This window comes from Culex quinquefasciatus, chromosome 3 (genome assembly GCF_015732765.1).
Source record: "Culex quinquefasciatus strain JHB chromosome 3, VPISU_Cqui_1.0_pri_paternal, whole genome shotgun sequence".
Lineage (NCBI taxonomy): Eukaryota > Metazoa > Arthropoda > Insecta > Diptera > Culicidae > Culex > Culex quinquefasciatus.
Window position 1 is genome coordinate 52,826,280 of NC_051863.1, and position 20,575 is coordinate 52,846,854.

The 20,575-nt window shown below is 38.7% G+C and overlaps 1 protein-coding gene across 3 annotated transcripts in view; it reads left to right on the plus strand.

Annotated features, from left to right (window-relative positions):
• The window catches only part of LOC6050141 (chitin synthase chs-2), an 81,736-nt gene that overhangs the window by 43,599 nt on the left and 17,562 nt on the right, over positions 1–20,575 (plus strand). For all 3 annotated transcript variants that reach the window (XM_038261665.1, XM_038261667.1, XM_038261666.1), the window contains one exon: positions 4,129–4,247. In XM_038261665.1, coding sequence (XP_038117593.1) covers positions 4,144–4,247 — 104 coding nt within the window. In that variant the 5' untranslated portion in view covers positions 4,129–4,143. The remainder of the gene's footprint in view (positions 1–4,128; positions 4,248–20,575) is intronic.

Sequence of the window (20,575 nt, forward strand, 5' to 3'; positions counted from 1 at the left end):
AAATCTTATAATTTTATTGTATTTAATTGTTTTGACATTAACTACAGCCTTCAAACAAACTTTAAATGAAAGTTGATGTTAGAATTCATCAAATAACACAGTTTTGACATTCATAATGCGAACTTTGCCCAAATAATTGATAAAACAAGATGAGGTGTCCGGGTTTCGAAGCGTCCGGGAATTCGAATCATAACGTTATCGCACTTGCATCAATTTTCAGGGAGTGACAAAATAGCACGACAAGATTGAAACAACTTTCATATGAAAAGTTTGTTTTTTTCGAATTTTGGGGATCTGTGAGGGTCAAAATGTGAGGCATTGTGAGCTGCACAAAATGGCGTTCTTAACACAATTTTGCCCGAAATGCACGTACGACAAGTTAACACGACGGCGACGAACTGAGATCAATTCATTATTCATAATTCATAAATCTATTTAAGGGCAATTTTAAGACATGATTTAAAAAATAATCTAACAATCTTTAATTAAGCTCATAAACATATGACGCATAATGTTTTGACAATTTAAAGCTGATCAAATTATTTGTGCAACCAATTTTATGATCAGGCTTAATATTGGGTATAATTTGCGTATATTAGTGCAAATTACTTTATTATACTAAGCAATTTAGAGGAATTAAATCTCACACACCGCAAACTCAAGTCACTAATTCTACCTAGAACACCCAACATCCCGGCCACGAACTCCACCATTAGCTACGGCCGGTCTATTTTATTGGTCCAACGTGTGTGTGTACAAACATATGTTGCCCGCGATCTGCACGTTAAGCTAGCACAGCACACTAGACAAAGGCGCTCCAAATTAAGCACCACCGTGCTCACCTACGCAAGCCCAATTTGTCTGCTTATTACGACAAATCTCTGGCTCGCGACCCCGTGTGTGCAAAAATAACTGTGGTACAATTTTCAGTCTGTGCTTCAACTCTTATGATGACTCATAAATTTCGCACACCTCTCGGCAGCTGCGCAATCTTGACGTCTGAATCTCGAGCATCTCGAGCCGGCAAATGTAGGGTAGGGGGTTGAAATTTGGGATCGTGGTCGTTTCACCGAATGGGTCATTTTGCCTATTACATACTTCAATTTGTAATATCATTCAGGGATAGATATCAAATTTGGGTTATTTCACCGAAAAGCGCATTCAACCGAATAGGTCATTTCACCGAAAGGTTGTTTTATCGAATAGGTCATTTCGTCGAAAACTATAGTATGTAAATCCGTTTAAGTGTTATTCAACTAAACTGGTACTATCATCAAAAGCCCAATTACACCGAATCGGCCATTTCACCGAAAGTCTACTAAATGATTCGGTGAATTTATTAATTCGACGAAATGACCGCATATAGCCTCATCTCTATAGTCATGAACCCAAAGTAGACTCAATTACTCTTTCAAGGGGCAGCTCAGCAGCATTCACCTCAGCAAATGTCACCGAACTCCAAATTGGCGACGAAGCCGGGCTGCTCCGGAAATCCAATCCAACGACGACGGCTTCTCCGGCAGGGGCTTTTTGACGTAATCCATAAAACATTCTATCTCACTGGTGTGTACGTGCGTACTTCTCTACTTTGCAGTAGGAAGTTATATACCCCTAAAGAGTACGAAAAGGCAATTGTTTCTAGCTCGAACCGAAACTGCCATTCTCCACATAGACTTCCTTCTTCCTAGTGAACGACCGCCGGGCAGTCAGAAGGGGGTGCCGTGGCAGATTAATTTTTGGTCGGGGTGAGGCGTTGGTTTATGGCGCTTGAGATGATGAATTATCCAACAAAAGTCGACATCAACAGATGGTTGTTTTGGGGTTGTGTCCGCTAATGTGTATCACCTAGCTCAATGAGGTCGCTAATGGTGAGTTGTTGAATGTTCTGAAGATGTGAGATTTTGAAATTATTTTGGAAGGTTGTAATTTAGTGTGAAAAATTACAAGTTTTCTCTAGTGCAGTGTTTAACATATTATTTCAACTCAAGATTAGCAAAGCTCTCAACCAAAGGTTACCACTTGGTCAACGAAAACTGTTGAACTTTACAGCCCCCAAACTGGCTTTGAAGAAGCTCCTCTCGCGTCAGCATCCGCTGCTTCAACAGCCGCAATAAATAATTAAGTCAAACACCTCACCAATCTCCCAGGGCATTAAACCAGACCCCAAACTGTATTGAGTTGGTAGTTGGTTATGTTGGTATCTCTCCAACTCCACTGGTGGTGACGCACACCAGCACTTCCATTCGATTACGATACCCGAAGTTTGTGGGTTTGATGAGATCGAAATACCACTGCTTTTGGAATGCAAAGAACTAAACCCTATTAAGAGTTGACATTTCAATGGAGATGATTAAACATTGACGACGGGGGTTTGTGGATGACATTTCGGTAGGGATTTGATTTTGGAAGTATTCGACCTTCATGGTTGATTGCTTCTCTGATTTTTTTCATTTCTTGAATAAAAGCGAAATTCCAAAAATTATTTCAAATCCATTTTCAAATAAAATCTTTTATTAATGGTGTAACTCTTTACCAAATTTAATCTAATCTAATCAAACACAAGCGCAGCCAGTCCGAAGAAAGCATCCGGGAAGAACTTATGGTTAGATTACGCCTCAAGTTCCTTCTTGTCATTATTAATGATTGCAGTACTTTCGAGAACCCCCGAAGTGTATTACACTCAGTGTTGAAAATCCGATGACTATGATTAATTTTCCGATTAATCGCTGCCTGTTAAATCTCACGAATAAGACTGCTGAGAATAGCCTTTATTCTCAAATTTTCACAACTAGCTGTCATTCGTCAAGAATGCAGCCGATGATTGTAACAACCCATGACTGCTGGCGGTAAATGGGGAAAATTGTAATCAGATCGCAGCAAGTTGACGACTAAACCCAATCATTCAAATTTTTATTCGTGGCTGCCACACCCAGCGATCAAGTGGCAGTCGGGAAAAACGAGATCAAGGCATACTCAGGAGAATTTGTTCAGGCAATCATTATTCGCTCGAAGAGATTTTTTTTCAACCTTGATTACACTCATTAAAGCGGCCCGGCCTACTGCAATGCATTAACCGCATGAGACAGATTATATGAACGGGTCCCACATTTCATAGAACCATCAGGGGAAGAAGAAGAAGCCGGGGACGTACCGTACCAACCGGTTCGAGTTATTTATAGATTATAATGGTGTGTGGTGTGTAGGGGAATCGTTGGGGAAGGGATTGTTGTATTATATAATAAACAAGCATCACCCGAAAAACTTCGTCTTTTCCTTTTTTCGTTTGTTGACGTTTTTAGCTTTTTCCTTGTTCAGCCTCCTATGATCAAAATTTGATTTTACGCAACTTTTTCCATACAATCTGCAGATTTTCAGGAATCGGTTCCAGAGTGGCCAAAGTTGCCACTTTTTGGCGTAAGAACCTTCCTTGGGCTTATACGAACCCAACGCAACAAAGAGCACCTCGATCCGACGCTCCATATTGAACTGATTCGCGTTCGAACAAAACCATCGAAATTTGTTATATATATAGATGACCTTGTGACATTATTTCACCACTACGGATTAATTCAATCAAGGAGTATCAATCCCTTTGGTGGCCGAATGGCTAAAGCCTCCGACTTCCAATCCAAAGGTGTTTTATGCGTTTTTTTTATTCATATTCAAGTTCATTTACAGTCGAAAAATTTCAAGGAGACCGGTCGGGAAACGAACCCTGAACCTTCCGCTTATGAGTCGGGAGCCGTAGCCATTAAGCCACGGACCGGTCCCTATTAATGGTGTAACTCTTTAGCAATTAAACTCACTTAACAACTGTACAAGATGTATCAAATCAACCCCTTCAAATTTGAGTTCGCCTGCGGCGAAAACAAGCTCATTTTACCAACTGGTCAAATCTCTACATTTGCGCGTGGGTACAAATTTCAGCAGAACGGTCCTACTTTTAAATGTCACAAGTCAAACAAGCTTCCATCGATCGTGCGGTTCTCTTAATCGTTAACGTTCGTTTTGTTTGCATTTTTGTTGGACCTTTAAGCAGATAAAGGGGGTAACGTGCGGACCAAATTTATGCACAGTTTAATTTAAGCATCTTTTCATCAGATTTTTTCCTTTCTCTCATTTTTGCAGGCGTCCGCCGAGAAGATGTCTGCTATCAGACATCGACCTCTGGCACCACAGAATGACAGCGACGACAACTTCTCGGACGATGAGAGCACCCCGCTGACCCAGGACATCTATGGCGGAAGGTAGGTTTAGTTAATCACTTTAAAAATAAGTTTAAAAAACTAACTTAATCCACCTATGTGGTTGATGCCTTCCTCACTTTTTACCAACAATGGGTAATATGCGTGGTTTGGACAAATATTTCAGCTATTTTTTTAGATCTAGAAAAATACTGGACTCGTTGGAAAGGTCTTTCAATTACCTAACCAACGATGGGTTGGATGATGGATCCGGACATCGTTTACATACATTTAAGTGAGATCCGGCTTCAAAAAAGTACATAAATGTCACTTAACTGCCCACCATTGAAAAAACGGCTAATATCCACTTTTGACAAAAACGAGATATTAGCACCAGGTGGTAGAGGATGTTCCAACGCATCTTCTGGAACTTGAATTTCACTAACATAGTGTTTAGATTTGGCTGCCGATGCGAAAAACCAAACGGCTAATATGCCACTCTTATGGGAAATTGCCTTGACGGAGATTTTGTGACAAACACTTAAACGCGTTTTTCTCGGAATACTTGATTTGGCATAATAGCCGAATTTTCAATTATGGGCAGTTAAGTGGTCATAACTCGAGACAGTGTTGCCAGATCTTCAATGTTGTGGACTCGTTGGAAAGGTCTTTCAATTTCCTAACCAACGATGGGTCGGTTGATGGATCCGGACTCCGTTAACATACATTTAAATGAGATCCGGCTTCAAAAAAGTACATAAATGTCACTTAAGTGGTCATAACTCGAGACAGTGTTGCCAGATCTTCAATGTTGTGGACTCGTTGGAAAGGTCTTTCAATTACCTAACCAACGATGGGTCGGATGATGGATCCGGACATCGTTTACATACATTTAAGTGAGATCCGGCTTCAAAAAAGTACATAAATATCACTTAAGTGGTCATAACTCGAGACAGGGTTGCCAGATCTTCAATGTTGTGGACTCTTTGGAAAGGTCTTTCAATTACCTAACCAACGATGGGTTGGAAGATGGATCCGGACATCGTTTACATACATTAAATTGAGATCCGGCTTCAAAATAGTACATAAATATCACTTAAGTGGTCATAACTCGAGACAGGGTTGCCAGATCTTCAATGTTGTGGACTCGTTGGAAAGGACTTTCAATTACCTAACCAACGATGGGTCGGATGATGGATCCGGACATCGTTTACATGCATTTAAGTGAGATCCGGCTTCAAAAAAGTACTTAAATATCACTTAAGTGGTCATAACTCGAGACAGGGTTGCCAGATCTTCAATGTTGTAGACTCGTTGGATAGGTCTTTCAATAACCTAACCAACGATGGGTCGGATGATGGATCCGGACATCGTTTACATGCATTAAAATGAGATCCGGATATATGTGAAAACACATTTTTATACATAACTTTTGAACTACTTATCGAAACTTCAAACAATTAAATAGCGATGTATGGGACCCTAAACCAAGTCGATTGGAACTGGTTTGATCAAAATCGGTTCAGCCAGTGCTGAGAAAACTCAGTGAGAATTTTAGTCACATACATACATACACACACATACACACACACATACACACACACATACACACACATGCACATGAACCCCCCGAAGTTATACCGAAAGGTGGTCCCGGGGGGAAAAGGGCACGGCGTTCAAGGACTGGTTTAGTGGGTCGGGAAAACTCTTTTGGTTTTCCCAACCCCACACTACCTGAGAAATGAATTCTCAGGTGTCTGATAGCAGATTCCGACCTTGTAAAAAAAAAAAAAAAAAAAAAAAAACACACATACACACACACAGACATTTGTTCAGTTTTCGATTCTGAGTCGATATGTACACATTAAGGTGGGTCTTTGAGCTTTTAATAAAAAGTTCATTTTTAGAGCAGGATTATAGCCTTACCTCAGTGAGGAAGGCAAAAAGCAATTAATTGATCTAAATGGCGCCAACGTTTACTTTCCCTCAAAATCAATTAGTCAAAACTAACACTAATCAAATCTAACCTTGGTACCTATAATTAGAGGGAAAATTGCTCCATTAGAAACTGACTCTGACCAGCAGGAGCTCCGGCACAGTGAGAGGGAAAATTATATCCTTCGTTGGTTGATTTCTCGACAGTTTCGAACGCAAAAATTAAAACAGAATGTTTCAACCCTAGAGGTGGAGCTGAATAAATTATCACACGTAAACCGGTTATTATCGCTCCATATGGATCAAACCCGATTGAGGGAATGGCGAATGTTTGTGTGAATTTGATAAAAATAAACAAATCGAGTGATTTGGCGTTTTTAAATCGAATTTCGCGTATGGAATTCAAAAATCTTTTTATTATAATGTAGAGTTCAGCAAAAACAATGTCTTAAAGTTAAAAAAGGAGATTTCAGTAAAAAAAAGTGTTTTCTTTTATTTAAGGTTATTTTTGAGCCTCCCTGAATATTCATTTCTCACAATTTTCAGACGCGTCCTTGGCCCGCTGTCTGACTAACAATAGAGTGACGATTAAATGCTCCACTGGGTTGCGGTAACCCTTTCACTTTCCCATGTGATTATGAAAAATGGAACCAAGTGTGGCGCTCTCAGACTTTTTATTTGGATTTAGACACGTTTCATAATTAAACATTTTGTTACGATAATAGCTGATTGATAGTTGTCTTCAAACTTGAAAAAATGCCACAAATTAAGTTCCTCCCAAAACAAACACACACATTCGTTGGAAAACACCTGAACTTATGCTTTTCCACCGAAAAGACTTGAACGGTTGCATGCGACGAACCCCGCTTGAAAGCACAGCGTATACCAATAAGTAGCCGATAACTTTCTCTTCAGGCCGCGAGCCACAAAACAATAATTAGAGCAGAGTATATTTGCAGGCGAAAACAAAGCAAACCTCGCTCACTTACTTTTAACGTTCTCACACAAGTATATTTTGTTAACACCTTCAAAGTAAATAATAGGGTCATAAAGCCTCATGATAAAAAACCCCCCAAAAAAATAAATTTGATTTTTTTTTGCTTTAAATGCCAAAAAAAAATAACAAGTTGACAAATTCTCTGATGCATAATCTACACAGAAAAAAAATCATGGTAATATTACATCTGGGAAGGGGTACATCTTTTATGTCAGAAAAAAGGTGTAATTTTACCTCTGGAAATGTGTAATTTTACCACTTTTCTGGTGTAATGTCACTTTTTCAGTCTAAATTGAGGTAAAATTACATCATAGAAGAGGCTCCAAAATTACAGCTTCCAAATTTACATTATTTTTTTCTGTGTATGGCTGGCTTGGAAAGCTGTCAAAGAATACCCTCTCTGGAACCAAAATTTGCCAACATTTCTGGGGATTCTGTTTACCTAATTTTACAAATTAATTTTGAGATCAACTTTAAACCAAACTCTAACGGTGTATACAGTACAGTCAACAATTTAAACTTCATTTTAGGGCCAAATTAGTACAAGTCATCATTTGATTTTGCATGTTTTATAGCATTACTTTCCCATTACTCAAATTTTCAATCGGCAAGAAACACAATCAAAGAGAGGTCAGATAAAATAATTAAAGAGCATCTCAAATGAAAAAATGCATTATTTTTGTTTGATGTAGGAATTGAAATTTAAAAATAAATTCAAAAAATATAGAAATCAAAATAATTAGCACTTATAGACCAAACTGTTTTGATCTTTTAGCTCAAATTGCGTTTTTGCTCATGCATGTCACTTTCAAAGCTTTTTTTTTCTTACCCAGCCGTATTTTAGGCCAACTAAAATATATTTTCTTAAATTATAGAGGTGTGGATAATCCGCAAATTTTGTTGCAAAGAAAAATATTAATGAAACTTTTTTTTTGCGAGTCGTTACAAAATGATGATTTTTTCAGCACTGATCAAACAATGAATGCTATAAAAATGAGTTTTGATACCAGTTTGGGCCTTTTCAAAAGTCAGACTTGATTTGAAAATTTTAAAGATCATATTTATTCGAAAGTTAGGAATCTTTAACAATAGTTTATTTTTTTGACATCAAAAATCGAACGCATAGGGGAACAGCATCTAATTTTTGTTCTGATTCCGTTTTTGATTTGTCTGTTATAAGAAATAAAATAAACAAAGATCTCTCAAATATTTACAAGTGGTCTCAACACAACCTTTTGCCAATTAATCAGTCCAAAACTAAAGCAATAATTTTTAGCAAATTGCAATCATCTATTGTTTGTCCTACTTTACTTTTTGGAAACGAACAGGCCGAATTTGTAAATAGAGTTAATAATTTAGGTGTTATCTTTACATCCACAGCAAAAAATCCGATGGTAAGATCGCATGAAAAAGCATGCACATCACCTTCGTCAAAATAAACACTAAATATTACACACTGCATGTACATTTTTGGCAAACACAAAAAAAAATGCAACCGACGGGATTCAAACCCAGCACCAACAGTAAGGACTGGCGCCTTAGCCCACTCGGCCATCAGACCGATGAAAAGCTGTAAGGATAAACGCATATATGAGCTTGACATTTTGATCAAGTAGGTTTCGCATACTGATGGGCTACATATTTCAGGGTGTAAAATCACATAAAGTTGCATAAAATAATGCAATATTTATTTTACACCCAGGCCTTTTACACGCAGCTGGATTACTACTTTTTTAACTGTGTGATTTAGATTGGGATGCCCACATAAACAGTCAATGTGGTAAAATCTTTGGAGTTCCAAAACGCCTTAACTTAGTTACTAGACATTTTGACACTGCCACGAAAACAAGACTTTTTAAGCCCTTAAAATTTCCTCATTTCATTTATGGAGATTTTAACAAACTTCGTATCGCACTTAATGCATGCACCAGATATGTCTACAATTTGTCTCGTTACTCCAGGGTAACTCTTTTGCAAAAATCACTAATTGGTTGTCCTTTTGCTCAGTTCTATCGATTCAGATCATGTTGTACAATACAGAAAATAATATTCACTAAAAAACCTAATTACTTGTCCTCAAAATTAAGCCCTTTTCGACAAACGCGCACATTAAACTACATGTTACCTCATTTTAATTCTTCTTGTTATAGTCAGTCAATGTTTGCAAGAGGCATTGTCTTCTGGAATTCATTACCAGTATATACCAACAACTATTGGGAGTTTTAAGCAGAGTTTATTATAAGAACTCAATCGTTTAGACTAATTAGTTAGGGAATGAGAGCAACACAAAAAAAGCAAGAAGCTTAAACAAAAACCACCTCACTCAGTTTGAAACATTGTAACATTTTAAAAGACATGAAGTCTTACGTTACTAAATTGAATAAATAAATAATTAATTAAATCGTGCCTCTAATGTTGTCATATCAGCACTTTGACATACAATTACAGCTCATAAAAAGCGTTTTCAACTGAAATCGAGTGATTAATAGCTCAATAAGAAGTGAGCAAGTTTCTATACATAGTTTTGCAAAATGAGTTGTTTAAATAGAGAAAATTAGCAAAATGCACGGAGTTAGAAGCGAGTGCTCAACCTGCCAAAAACACGAGAATTTCCCCTAGTTAATGTGTTAAAAACGCTGTTTTGTTGGTGTAGAAAAATCCTCATTCTTTCTGTTTGCTTTTGATTCAGAGGTTGTAAAAGATAGGTCCGATCTGCAATGTCTTTGCAGAAAAATTATAGGAAACAAAATATATTTCCAGCTTGGCCATGACTTCTGCACTTGAAAACGATGCACGGTTTCGAAATTTCTGTAAAGTATTCTCGATTGCAAATTTGATTTCAATTCTAAAAATAATGTAACATAAATGGAAAAACTGCAACACTTCGATGAGTTTTGACTTATTAGTACAATAACTCAAAACTTATCTAAAAAAAATGTTTGTATTCTAAAACATATCCAAAAAGATAATTTTCTGAACTGGTTGTTTTACTCAACTCCTTTTATTATTGAAAAGTCGAATTAAAAAATGAGTATTTTATGTATCTAATATTCTGCCAAAGATCGATCAGAACACCCGTTCTCAAGATACAGATTTTTGAATATCTTGAAAGCCTTTTTGTATGGACAACTGTCAAAATTGTATAGACTTGCAGGGACGAACTTATGATGCAAAGTGTGTTCTTAGAAAAAAAAAGAAAAGTTGTTAAAAAGTTCACACAATGTTTAAAAAAATAAATTTCCAACAAACTTCCTCATTCATGGAAGATAAGCTCAAATCCCATTCTATGTTTTTTTTAAGCAAAATTCACGAAAAGATATCCTAATATCAAAGGTACCCTCTTTTTAATGATAAGCAGTGCAATATAAAAAATTCACAACAGATTAAAAATACGGTATATTCGGGATCTGACTGCAATAGTGAGTTCATACAAACAATTTCGCACTTTTGTTCACACAGTTCGGTCACGTTTACGCTCAAGCAGCGAACCATAGATTATGCAAATTTGGAGAGAAACCAAACGTAAATAAAAGCAACATGAACACGCATACTTCAAATTATTTAAAAAAAAAGAGAAAGAAGTTTTTTTTACATTTGAGCTAAACCGTTGAGAAAAATCAATACATATCAACCCATCGACATAGATGAAAAAACAACAACACGCAAACCATCTCGTGAGTTGGGGGGAAAACTCTTTTTTTCGCTCACACTTGGGCAGCATAATTGTGGATTTCTCACAAACACACTTGATAGCACACGCACCCCGCGGCCGATTTCTACCGGCAATTTGCTGATTGCGTTTTTTTTTCTTCTTCTGCTAAGATGCATGCTGCACGATGGTTAGGGGGTAATTTAAAGTATGATGTGTGAGATTTTGTCTGCAGTTTGTTTACAATCATGATAGGTTATGCTTTCGTGCAGTGGCATGTGTGAGAATAGTTATTTTTAATTATTTATGTTGCATATACTTGTTGATACACGGAATATTTTGTTATAAAAAATATTTTTGAATAAATAAATTAAATCATCTATGCGTATTTGAAACAGCTGCTAACATGAACAAAAACATCACTGATTTACCATTAACACCTATTTGCTCAACAATTTTCTACCCCAACTGACCCTCAACAAACAAAACAAGAACAGCACGCTATTGTTGCAGCACATTTTGACACATTCCACACCATTCAACGCACACAGAAATTGCACGCTCAATAAACGAATAAACTAATAAACATGGACAAAACGCAGAAAATTAATTTCATTGTGAACGACGGCGCTCACATTCATTGTTCATCGCGCAAGCAGCTGTGTGTGAGTGTATGTGAATAAGACGCAAGGAAACTGGTCGAGCTTAAGTTGGTTAGTGAGCTTGCTTGAATGTGTGTTACCTCATGACCATCCAATTTTGATATTAATTTGAAAGTAAAACTATTTCGACCAGATGCCGTTACAAAACGTGCCCTCGAAAGGCAGCCAGGCAACGATTTGCCTATTGGCGTTGTTGGCATTTTATTGCTGTTGTTCCTGTTGCTCAACATGGTGTTATTTTGATTTCAATATTAATTTTATTGTTTTTTTAACCTCTTTGGTATTATATTTTTATTTAGAATTGATTTAACTTCTATTTGTTTAAAAATGTTGTTTCAATCAACCTTTTTGATTTTTTTTTAATTTTTAATTTTTTTCAATTGCATTAGATCTAATTATAAATATTGAGTATAACAAAGAAATAGTTAACAAATAAATTGAAATATTCAATATCAGGAAAAAACAGAAGGTAATCAAGTTATTTTTTACAATTTTAGTTAACAGTTTTCAAAACACAATTCTGAATCTTTTGACATCGTTTGCAAACAAGGTTTTCAATCATATCATGGTTTCGCGTAAAATTGTTGACCCTTTAATTAACCAGCAATATGTAAACTATCAGTTTCAATTTAGTGATAAATTTGAAGGTTTTTTGGGTAGGTCTATTAAGACAATGCACAGTGGTCCAGATCGCAAAATTAAGTGGAAAATGGATTTTCCGAAAAATGTTGAAGTTTTGGAGCTTTGGTCTCTGGAGAAGAGTTGTTGCAAATGGAAAAGGGCAACTTTTGGTTTGGTTCAAAATTAGGGTGGTTCACGATTAGGGTGATCTGGAAAATCTAACATTTCAGGAATATTTTTGGGATTTTTTTTCGTTTTATAGAAAGTTGTCCAATCCAAGGAACTTTGTCGAAGACAAAAAAATATTATCTCGTAATCTACGCCTTCTACGACCAAATTTAGAGAAGGCATCTGAGCAAACCCTCAAAAAGCAGTATTTTTTAACGTAGCAATTCAGGGTTACGTTTTAGAGAAAAGCGTTGTTCGAGGCACTTTTAGAGCTCTTTTCACAAGTCAATTTGGATTTAAGGGTCGAAAGTTACAGCCATTTTAAGATTTGCCTCTTTTGCAAATTTAAAACATAAATATTGCATTCAACTTTTTTTTCTAAATTTGGTCGTAGAAGGCGTATATTGCAAGATAACATTTTGGTGTCTTCGACAAAGTTGCTTGGATTGGCGAGCCTAACAACTTTCTAGAAGACGAAAAAAAAACCCAAAATATTCCTGAAAAGTTAGATTTTCAAAATCACCCTTGTCGTGAACCACCCTGATTTTGAGCCAAACCAAAAGTTGCCTTTTTCCATTTACTGGTGGTATGTGTTTTATTTTGTCTATTTTTTTTTTCATTTTTGCTGAAAAATTGTGTGTATTTTCAAGTTTCGATCGGTTAGAGGAAGTTTTTCTTTTAAAAGGCTGACGAAGAACTGCGGTAGGAGTGTCATTCTGCGATGTCGCAGATAAATTCCCTGGCTGATTTTGGAATCCACCAGCTTTTCCTGGCCCAGCGTAAAAACATCACTAATTCTAGCAAAGCTGATCCAACAAACAGAGAAAATTTTCACTAAACCAGCAAGTTTTCAAACGGAATCAAGCTTCTTGTTGAATACAACCGCATGGACTTCATGAAGATCTCGCCTTCAACTTTCTTAACATTTCTTGACTTCAACTCTAGGTCCTCAAAAGCCACACATTTTTGATTCCTGCGCAAAAAAAAAACATTTTTTAATGTTCGATTGCAACATACTCTACTTTTGGCGAACAGTAAATTGGTTCCACTTTGACAGTTCAAAATTGAGGCCGTTTTGCGAACCAATATCCAGTTGTGGACCTTTCTAAAAAATACAGAATACCACTTCACTACTCAAATTTTGCTTCTTATTTGCATTTTTTCCAAAATCTTGTTGAGTTCCGTCAGTTAATTCAGAGATAAGAATGACAACTGTAATTTCTAAGCTACCACCTCCAGTAGAATGCCTGCTAGAGTAGTAGAGAATTTCGCTAAAACAGCAAACAATTTTGCCAAATTTTCTACTGTCATAAACAAATAAAACAAACCAGCAGAACTTGGATTGTAGACGTTTTTGGCAAATCGTCAGCTGTGTGCTATCTTGTGACATAGACCATTTTGGTCGAAAATGAGTTAATGATGACGTTTTGCTATACTTAACAAACACTACAAGATGCTTTAACCCGATTTTGGAAACTCGCTTCCGTTTCCCGGATATCGCAATGCACACTTGTGACATAGACCAATTTATCATCAAAATGATTGTGCACACTTGTGACACGTCATACATGTTGTTGGAAAATGTGGAAAATTTGTCTTGTTTTTCACAAATTTATGTTGATACACACTTTCTAAAAGCAATACAATCTTTTGTTTTTGAAAATATACTGATTAAGTCGACTAAACTATTGATTTAAGCCTATTTTAGTTTGTATGGGAATTCTGTGCACACTTGTGACACGTAGTACAATTTTACTTTCAAAACACACTTGTGACACGTGCTTTTCAGATTTTTGTTTACATTATTTACTGTATCTTTTAACTGTTGTAACCAAATTATTTGAAACTTGTAGCGTTTGTTAAGCGATAGTATACGAACCGATTGCTTCAAAAGGTTTTGCTCTACCATTCATAGTTTTGAAAATATTTATCATCAAACTTTAAAAATCGATTTTCTCGAATAGTACTAAATGGTCGTTGTCACAAGATAGCACACAGCTGACGAAATATCAGCAAAATCAAACCAGAAAAATCTCTCTGCTGATTTGGCGAAGGATCAGAATACAATTGAGGGATCAATTTAAATCAAAACAAGAAAAGATAACCAAAAATAAGGGTTTTGAAAGTCATGTGTTTTTCAAATGTATGCAAATTTTGTTTTTGTGATTCGGATTAGTTTTTAAATGACCGTAAGAGCCATTGGTAAACGAAGTCCTTTTTGCATCGGTATTCGACCTCCTTACAAAAAGCCGATTTCAAAAATGCCTGAGATTATTCATCTACAGGTCCTTCAAGTGCCCTAACAAAAAATAAATTAAATTTAGTTTCAATTTAAAGAAAAACGCAAATTAGTGTCGGAGGTCACGGTGGCTCTTACGGCTTTTTGAAAACTAACTCATATTATGTTCTGCTGGAACTAAATATGCCACTTGTTTTTTTTTTTACTGAAGCTGTGTAATACCTTCTTAAAGTTTGAGAGAATGTCGTTTTATAGCAAATTACTGGGTTTTTACAAAGTTATTAGTTTGTAAATATTATTTTGAAAAATTTAAATTAAATAAATAAAATAAACTAGGAGATTTTGTAAATTAGTCAAATAAGTTTCAAAAAATAACCCAGGGAAATAATTTTCCATAATGATTTATTCATCAGGAAAATACCGATGTATACTATGTCATTTTGTCGTAAATTTTAAGAACTAACGATTCTATAATAAGATTTTAAGTGTAATTTACACTGAGAGCATCATAAGTTATTCAAAATAGTATTGATCAACCAATTTAAACAAAGGTGGATTTATTTCACCAAAAATCAAATTCTATATGAACATCGTTTTTCAAAAGCTTTTTTGCAACATAAAAAACAAGCATCAAAGATAGTCGGTAGATATTAGCAAAACTCAACGATTCGTGACAATTCACACTTTTTCGGCAAAGAACAAACACTAAACCACTTCACGTAACCGACTTAATATGACCAACTGAGCAGTCACCTCAAAAACCTCAGCTGTTCACCAATTCTGACCGATTGTGACTGTTGTATTACGTTATTTATCACCATGCCATAGTTTCGTAGTTTATGGACACTCCCTACAAACGTCATTCATTCACGCGCGCTTTCTCTTTCTTTCTCACTTTTCGTTCATTCTGTATCCGAGTGCCGAGCAGTACAGTCGTGTCAATAAACGTTAGTTTGTTAAGTTAATCAAACTTGTTTTAATTGACTACCAAATAAAACATGGTGTCAGAAGCACTCGTGGACTAAAGGTGATTTCCGGCGTCATTTGAAATCGCGGAAAGTGTTCGGCGAGGAAAAGTTCGATCGAGCGACGAAGAAAATCATCAGCGGAAGTGATCGCGAAGCAGTTGCGCAGTGAAGAGCGAACTTGTTTGATCCTGTCCAGCGCCATATTTTTCTTTAACGTCGTGTCGAGGCGAAGTGTTTTCCCACAAAATGGATTCAAAGCAGTTTGCCGAGTTTATGGGAAAGTTCCAGGAGATGATTGGATCGTTGAAGAAGGCGCCGGCTGCGCCTGTAGAAAGACCGGCGGCAGTGGCATCGGTTCCTCTTCCGCCTCCGCTGGAACTGGATGGAGACATGGAGAGAAACTTCGATTTTTTCGAAGAAAGTTGGAAGTATTATGCCAGTGCAGTTGGGATGGACAAGTGGCCAGAGGCTCAAAACGAGCAGAAAACCAGCATCCTGCTGTCGGTGGTTGGAACGGAGGCTTTAAAGAAGTATTTCAACTTCGAACTGACCGCCGTGGAGAAGAAGGACCCGAAGCTGGCATTGGCGGCGATCAAGCGGAAAGTTGTACGTGAGCGGAACAAGTTCATCGATTGGTTTGATTTCTTCTCGCTGTCTCAGGGGATGGAGGAAAGAATCGATGACTACTTGTGTCGATTGAAGTCACAAGTGAAGGTGTGTAAGTTTGGAGTCCTGGAAGAAGATTTGCTGAAGTACAAGCTCGTTACGTCGATCAAATGGTCGAAGCTGCGCACGAAGCTGTTGACGATGCAGAATCTGACGGAGGCACAAGCAGTTGATTTTTGCCGCGCGGAGGAAATTGCCGAGCAGCACCCGATTTCCGAGCAACGAAATGCAAGCGTGAACAAAGTGAAGAAGCATGCAAAAAAGTGCAAGTTTTGTGGCGAAATGCATGACTTCACGAAAGGCAGTTGTCCAGCGTTCGGCAAGCGGTGCTATCGTTGTGGCGGAAAGAACCATTTCGAAGCAGTGTGCAAGGCAGAGCGTCGGAAGAAGCTAAAGCGGAAGTCTCGTGTGCAGAAAGTGCTTGTGGATAGCAGTACCGACGGTGACTTGACGGAGACGGAGTCGACGAGCAGCGAAAGTGCAACAATCGGAAAAGTTTCCGATGGAAGTGGTGGGCATGTTGAAGCTAATCTAGACATGTGCATCGCTGGAAAGTGGCAGTCAGTTCAGTGCGAATTGGATACAGGGGCAAACGCCAGCCTCGTGGGACACAGTTGGTTACAGCGGATGACCGGGAAAGCCCACAGTGATCTTCAACCGTCGAAGTACCGCCTTCATGGCTTTGGTGGCGGCGAAATTCCTGTGATCGGTCAGACGACTATCCGTTGTCGACAATACGGCCGTAAGTACAACCTGGTCCTACAAGTGGTCGATGTTGAGCAAGGTCCGTTGCTATCTGCGCACGTGTGTCGCACTTTGGGCTTCTTAGAGTTCGGCAAAATGACTCGCGTCAACATGCCGGTTTCTACCAAGCGCAGCATCTGCCGCATTGAGGCTCAGTGTGCAGGTTGCGTTGCCGGGCAAGATCGTCAACCAACAAGAACGCGCCACGTGAGATACCGCTGTGATTGTACGACAGGCGGCCCGCGGCAGACGCAGACGGATGATCCAGTCCGCGCACGGCGAAGCACGAATGGTGCTAGCTGTGGTCTTGGCCGCTACACGAAGTTTTCGAGACTTGGTGAGTCCGGATCCACGTAATGAACCCAACACGCCCAAGGTAACCCACCAAATCTCGATACCAGTCATCAAGCTTTATGCCTCTAGCAGTCACACATCATCCGAACAAGCTCCAGTGGTCTTCAGAAACATCCAGCATTTTGTGGTTTAGTTTTAGTTCTTTAATTTTAGTTACACATTAACCTCATTCTCAAGCACAGTTCTATTTAGTTTTCTTTTTGATAAAACAGGGAAGATGTTGTATTACGTTATTTATCACCATGCCATAGTTTCGTAGTTTATGGACACTCCCTACAAACGTCATTCATTCACGCGCGCTTTCTCTTTCTTTCTCACTTTTCGTTCATTCTGTATCCGAGTGCCGAGCAGTACAGTCGTGTCAATAAACGTTAGTTTGTTAAGTTAATCAAACTTGTTTTAATTGACTACCAAATAAAACAGTGACCTTGACTCATTAGGAACTCCACTACTTTGACGAATCCCATAAAGTCAACCATTCTATACGCCAAATGTTACCCAAAAAAAACACCTTAGAAAGGAATCGTCACAGACAACCGGACCTGTTGGCGCGTCTGTGAAGTACGCACTACGCTGGTGAATCGCTACCCACGAAAAACTTCCGTTACGGTCAATTGCGCCCAGCTCGGCCCGTTTGGACTTCGCAACGCCGTAATCAACACCTCGCGGCCCAGTCTGCTGGTAAACATCGGCCCGTAACAGTCGGCGCAGTTTAACTCGGTGGCGCCTCCAAGTGGACGCGCGCTACGCATCGTTCGAAGAAGACCCATACCCATCCAGTACTGCACCGAATTCACCAACTTCGAACAACACTCTCACTCTCTCCGGGGCTCTCGGACGGTAAAGTCTTTAATTAGTACGTTTTTCGATCGCGCGCGGCTCTACTAAACCGTTCGATCGTTCGCGGATATTGTACGCCCGGTCGACGAATTCCGCGTAAAGCGAAAAGTTCCTGGTCAGTCGCGCGGACTACACGACTCGGACAGGAAGCTCATCACCAGTGTTGAAGTTGAGTGAAGTTACACGGTACAAAGTGGCCAATGGGAAGACGCCTGGCGTAGTGTGTGTAGGGAAGATCCACCGGAATGTACCGAAGAGTGAGCACCACGAACCAAAGTCCCTCGACCCCGCCGGACTCGTCGGGGGACATCGAGTATGACCCCAGCGGAGGTGGAGGGGGCAGGGAAGACAGTGGGGGAGGTGGAGGAGGAGGAGGTGAAGTGTACCGATTGGGTGGAGTTCCGCTGCCGCCGCCACCCCTGCTACCCCGGAACAGTAGTCATCGGCCACAGGAGGGAGGGAACAACTACATCAGCTACAAGAGTCACTACTACGCCCGGGTGGCGAACGACGACGACGAGGAGGAGTACCTGATGTAATTTGGATGGGAAGGGGAGCAGTATTACAAATATATTCTAAAAACTTCAGGTTTCACGGAATACTTCTATTCTATCAGAAGCTAAAAGGATACAATTGTTTCCTTCGGGAAAATATGAGCTTGTTAGAAATTTGGCTGTCAAAGACAACATTAAATGTTAAAATTTTGTTTGAGAATTTTCTAAAGTATGCATGGTTAATCACAATCAAGCCTCCTTATACTTTTCGAATCAGAATCAAAATCTAAGCAAAAGTCGGTGTATGTGTATTAGGGTGGGTACGTTTTTCAAAAAAGTTCTCCGATCAAGTTTTAGTACGGCTACCCATAGAGGCTCTATTGACAGATCAGCTGAAGTTAAACAATAAATAAAAACTAACTTAATCCACCTATGTGGTTGATGCCTTCCTCACTTTTTACCAACAATGGATAATATGAGCGGTTTGGACACATATTTCAGATATTTTTTAGATCCACAAAAATAATTACACAGATATAACTTTAGTGATCATAACTCGAGACAGGGTACATAAATATCACTTAAGTGGTCATAACTCGAGACAGGGTTGTCAGATCTTCAATGTTGTGGACTCGTTGGAAAGGTCTCTCGATAACCTAACCAATGATGGGTCGGATGATGGATCCGGACATCGTTTACATACATTTAAGTGAGATCCGGCTTCAAAAAAGTACATAAATATCACTTAAGTGGTCATAACTCGAGACAGGGTTGCCAGATCTTCAATGTTGTGGACTCGTTGGAAAGGTCTCTCGATTACCTAACCAACGATGGGTCGTATGATGGATCCGGACATCGTTTACATACATTTAAGTGAGATCCGGCTTCAAAAAAGTACATAAATATCACTTAAGTGGTCATAACTCGAGACAGGGTTGCCAGATCTTCAATGTTGTGGACTCGTTGGAAAGGTTTCTCGATTACCTAACCAACGATGGGTAGGATGATGGATCCGGACATCGTTTACATACATTTAAGTGAGATCCGGCTTCAAAAAAGTACATAAATATCACTTAAGTGGTCATAACTCGAGACAGGGTTGCCAGATCTTCAATGTTGTGGACTCGTTGGAAAGGTTTCTCGATTACCTAACCAACGATGGGTCGTATGATGGATCCGGACATCGTTTACATACATTTAAGTGAGATCCGGCTTCAAAAAAGTACATAAATATCACTTAAGTGGTCATAACTTGAGACAGGGTTGCCAGATCTTCAATGTTGTGGACTCGTTGGAAAGGTCTCTCGATTACCTAACCAACGATGGGTCGGATGATGGATCCGGACATCGTTTACATACATTTAAGTGAGATCCGGCTTCAAAAAAGTATATAAATATAATCCAAGTGGTCATAACTCGAGACAGGGTTGCCAGATCTTCAATGTTGTGGACTCGTTGGAAAGGTCTCTCGATTACCTAACCAACGATGGGTCGGATGATGGATCCGGACATCGTTTACATACATTTAAGTGAGATCCGGCTTCAAAAAAGTACATAAATATCACTTAAGTGGTCATAACTCGAGACAGGGTTGCCAGATCTTCAATGTTGTGGACTCGTTGGAAAGGTTTCTCGATTACCTAACCAACGATGGGTCGTATGATGGATCCGGACATCGTTTACATACATTTAAGTGAGATCCGGCTTCAAAAAAGTATATAAATATAATCCAAGTGGTCATAACTCGAGACAGGGTTGCCAGATCTTCAATGTTGTGGACTCGTTGGAAAGGTCTCTCGATTACCTAACCAACGATGGGTCGGATGATGGATCCGGACATCGTTTACATACATTTAAGTGAGATCCGGCTTCAAAAAAGTACATAAATATCACTTAAGTGGTCATAACTCGAGACAGGGTTGCCAGATCTTCAATGTTGTGGACTCGTTGGAAAGGTTTCTCGATTACCTAACCAACGATGGGTCGTATGATGGATCCGGACATCGTTTACATACATTTAAGTGAGATCCGGCTTCAAAAAAGTACATAAATAT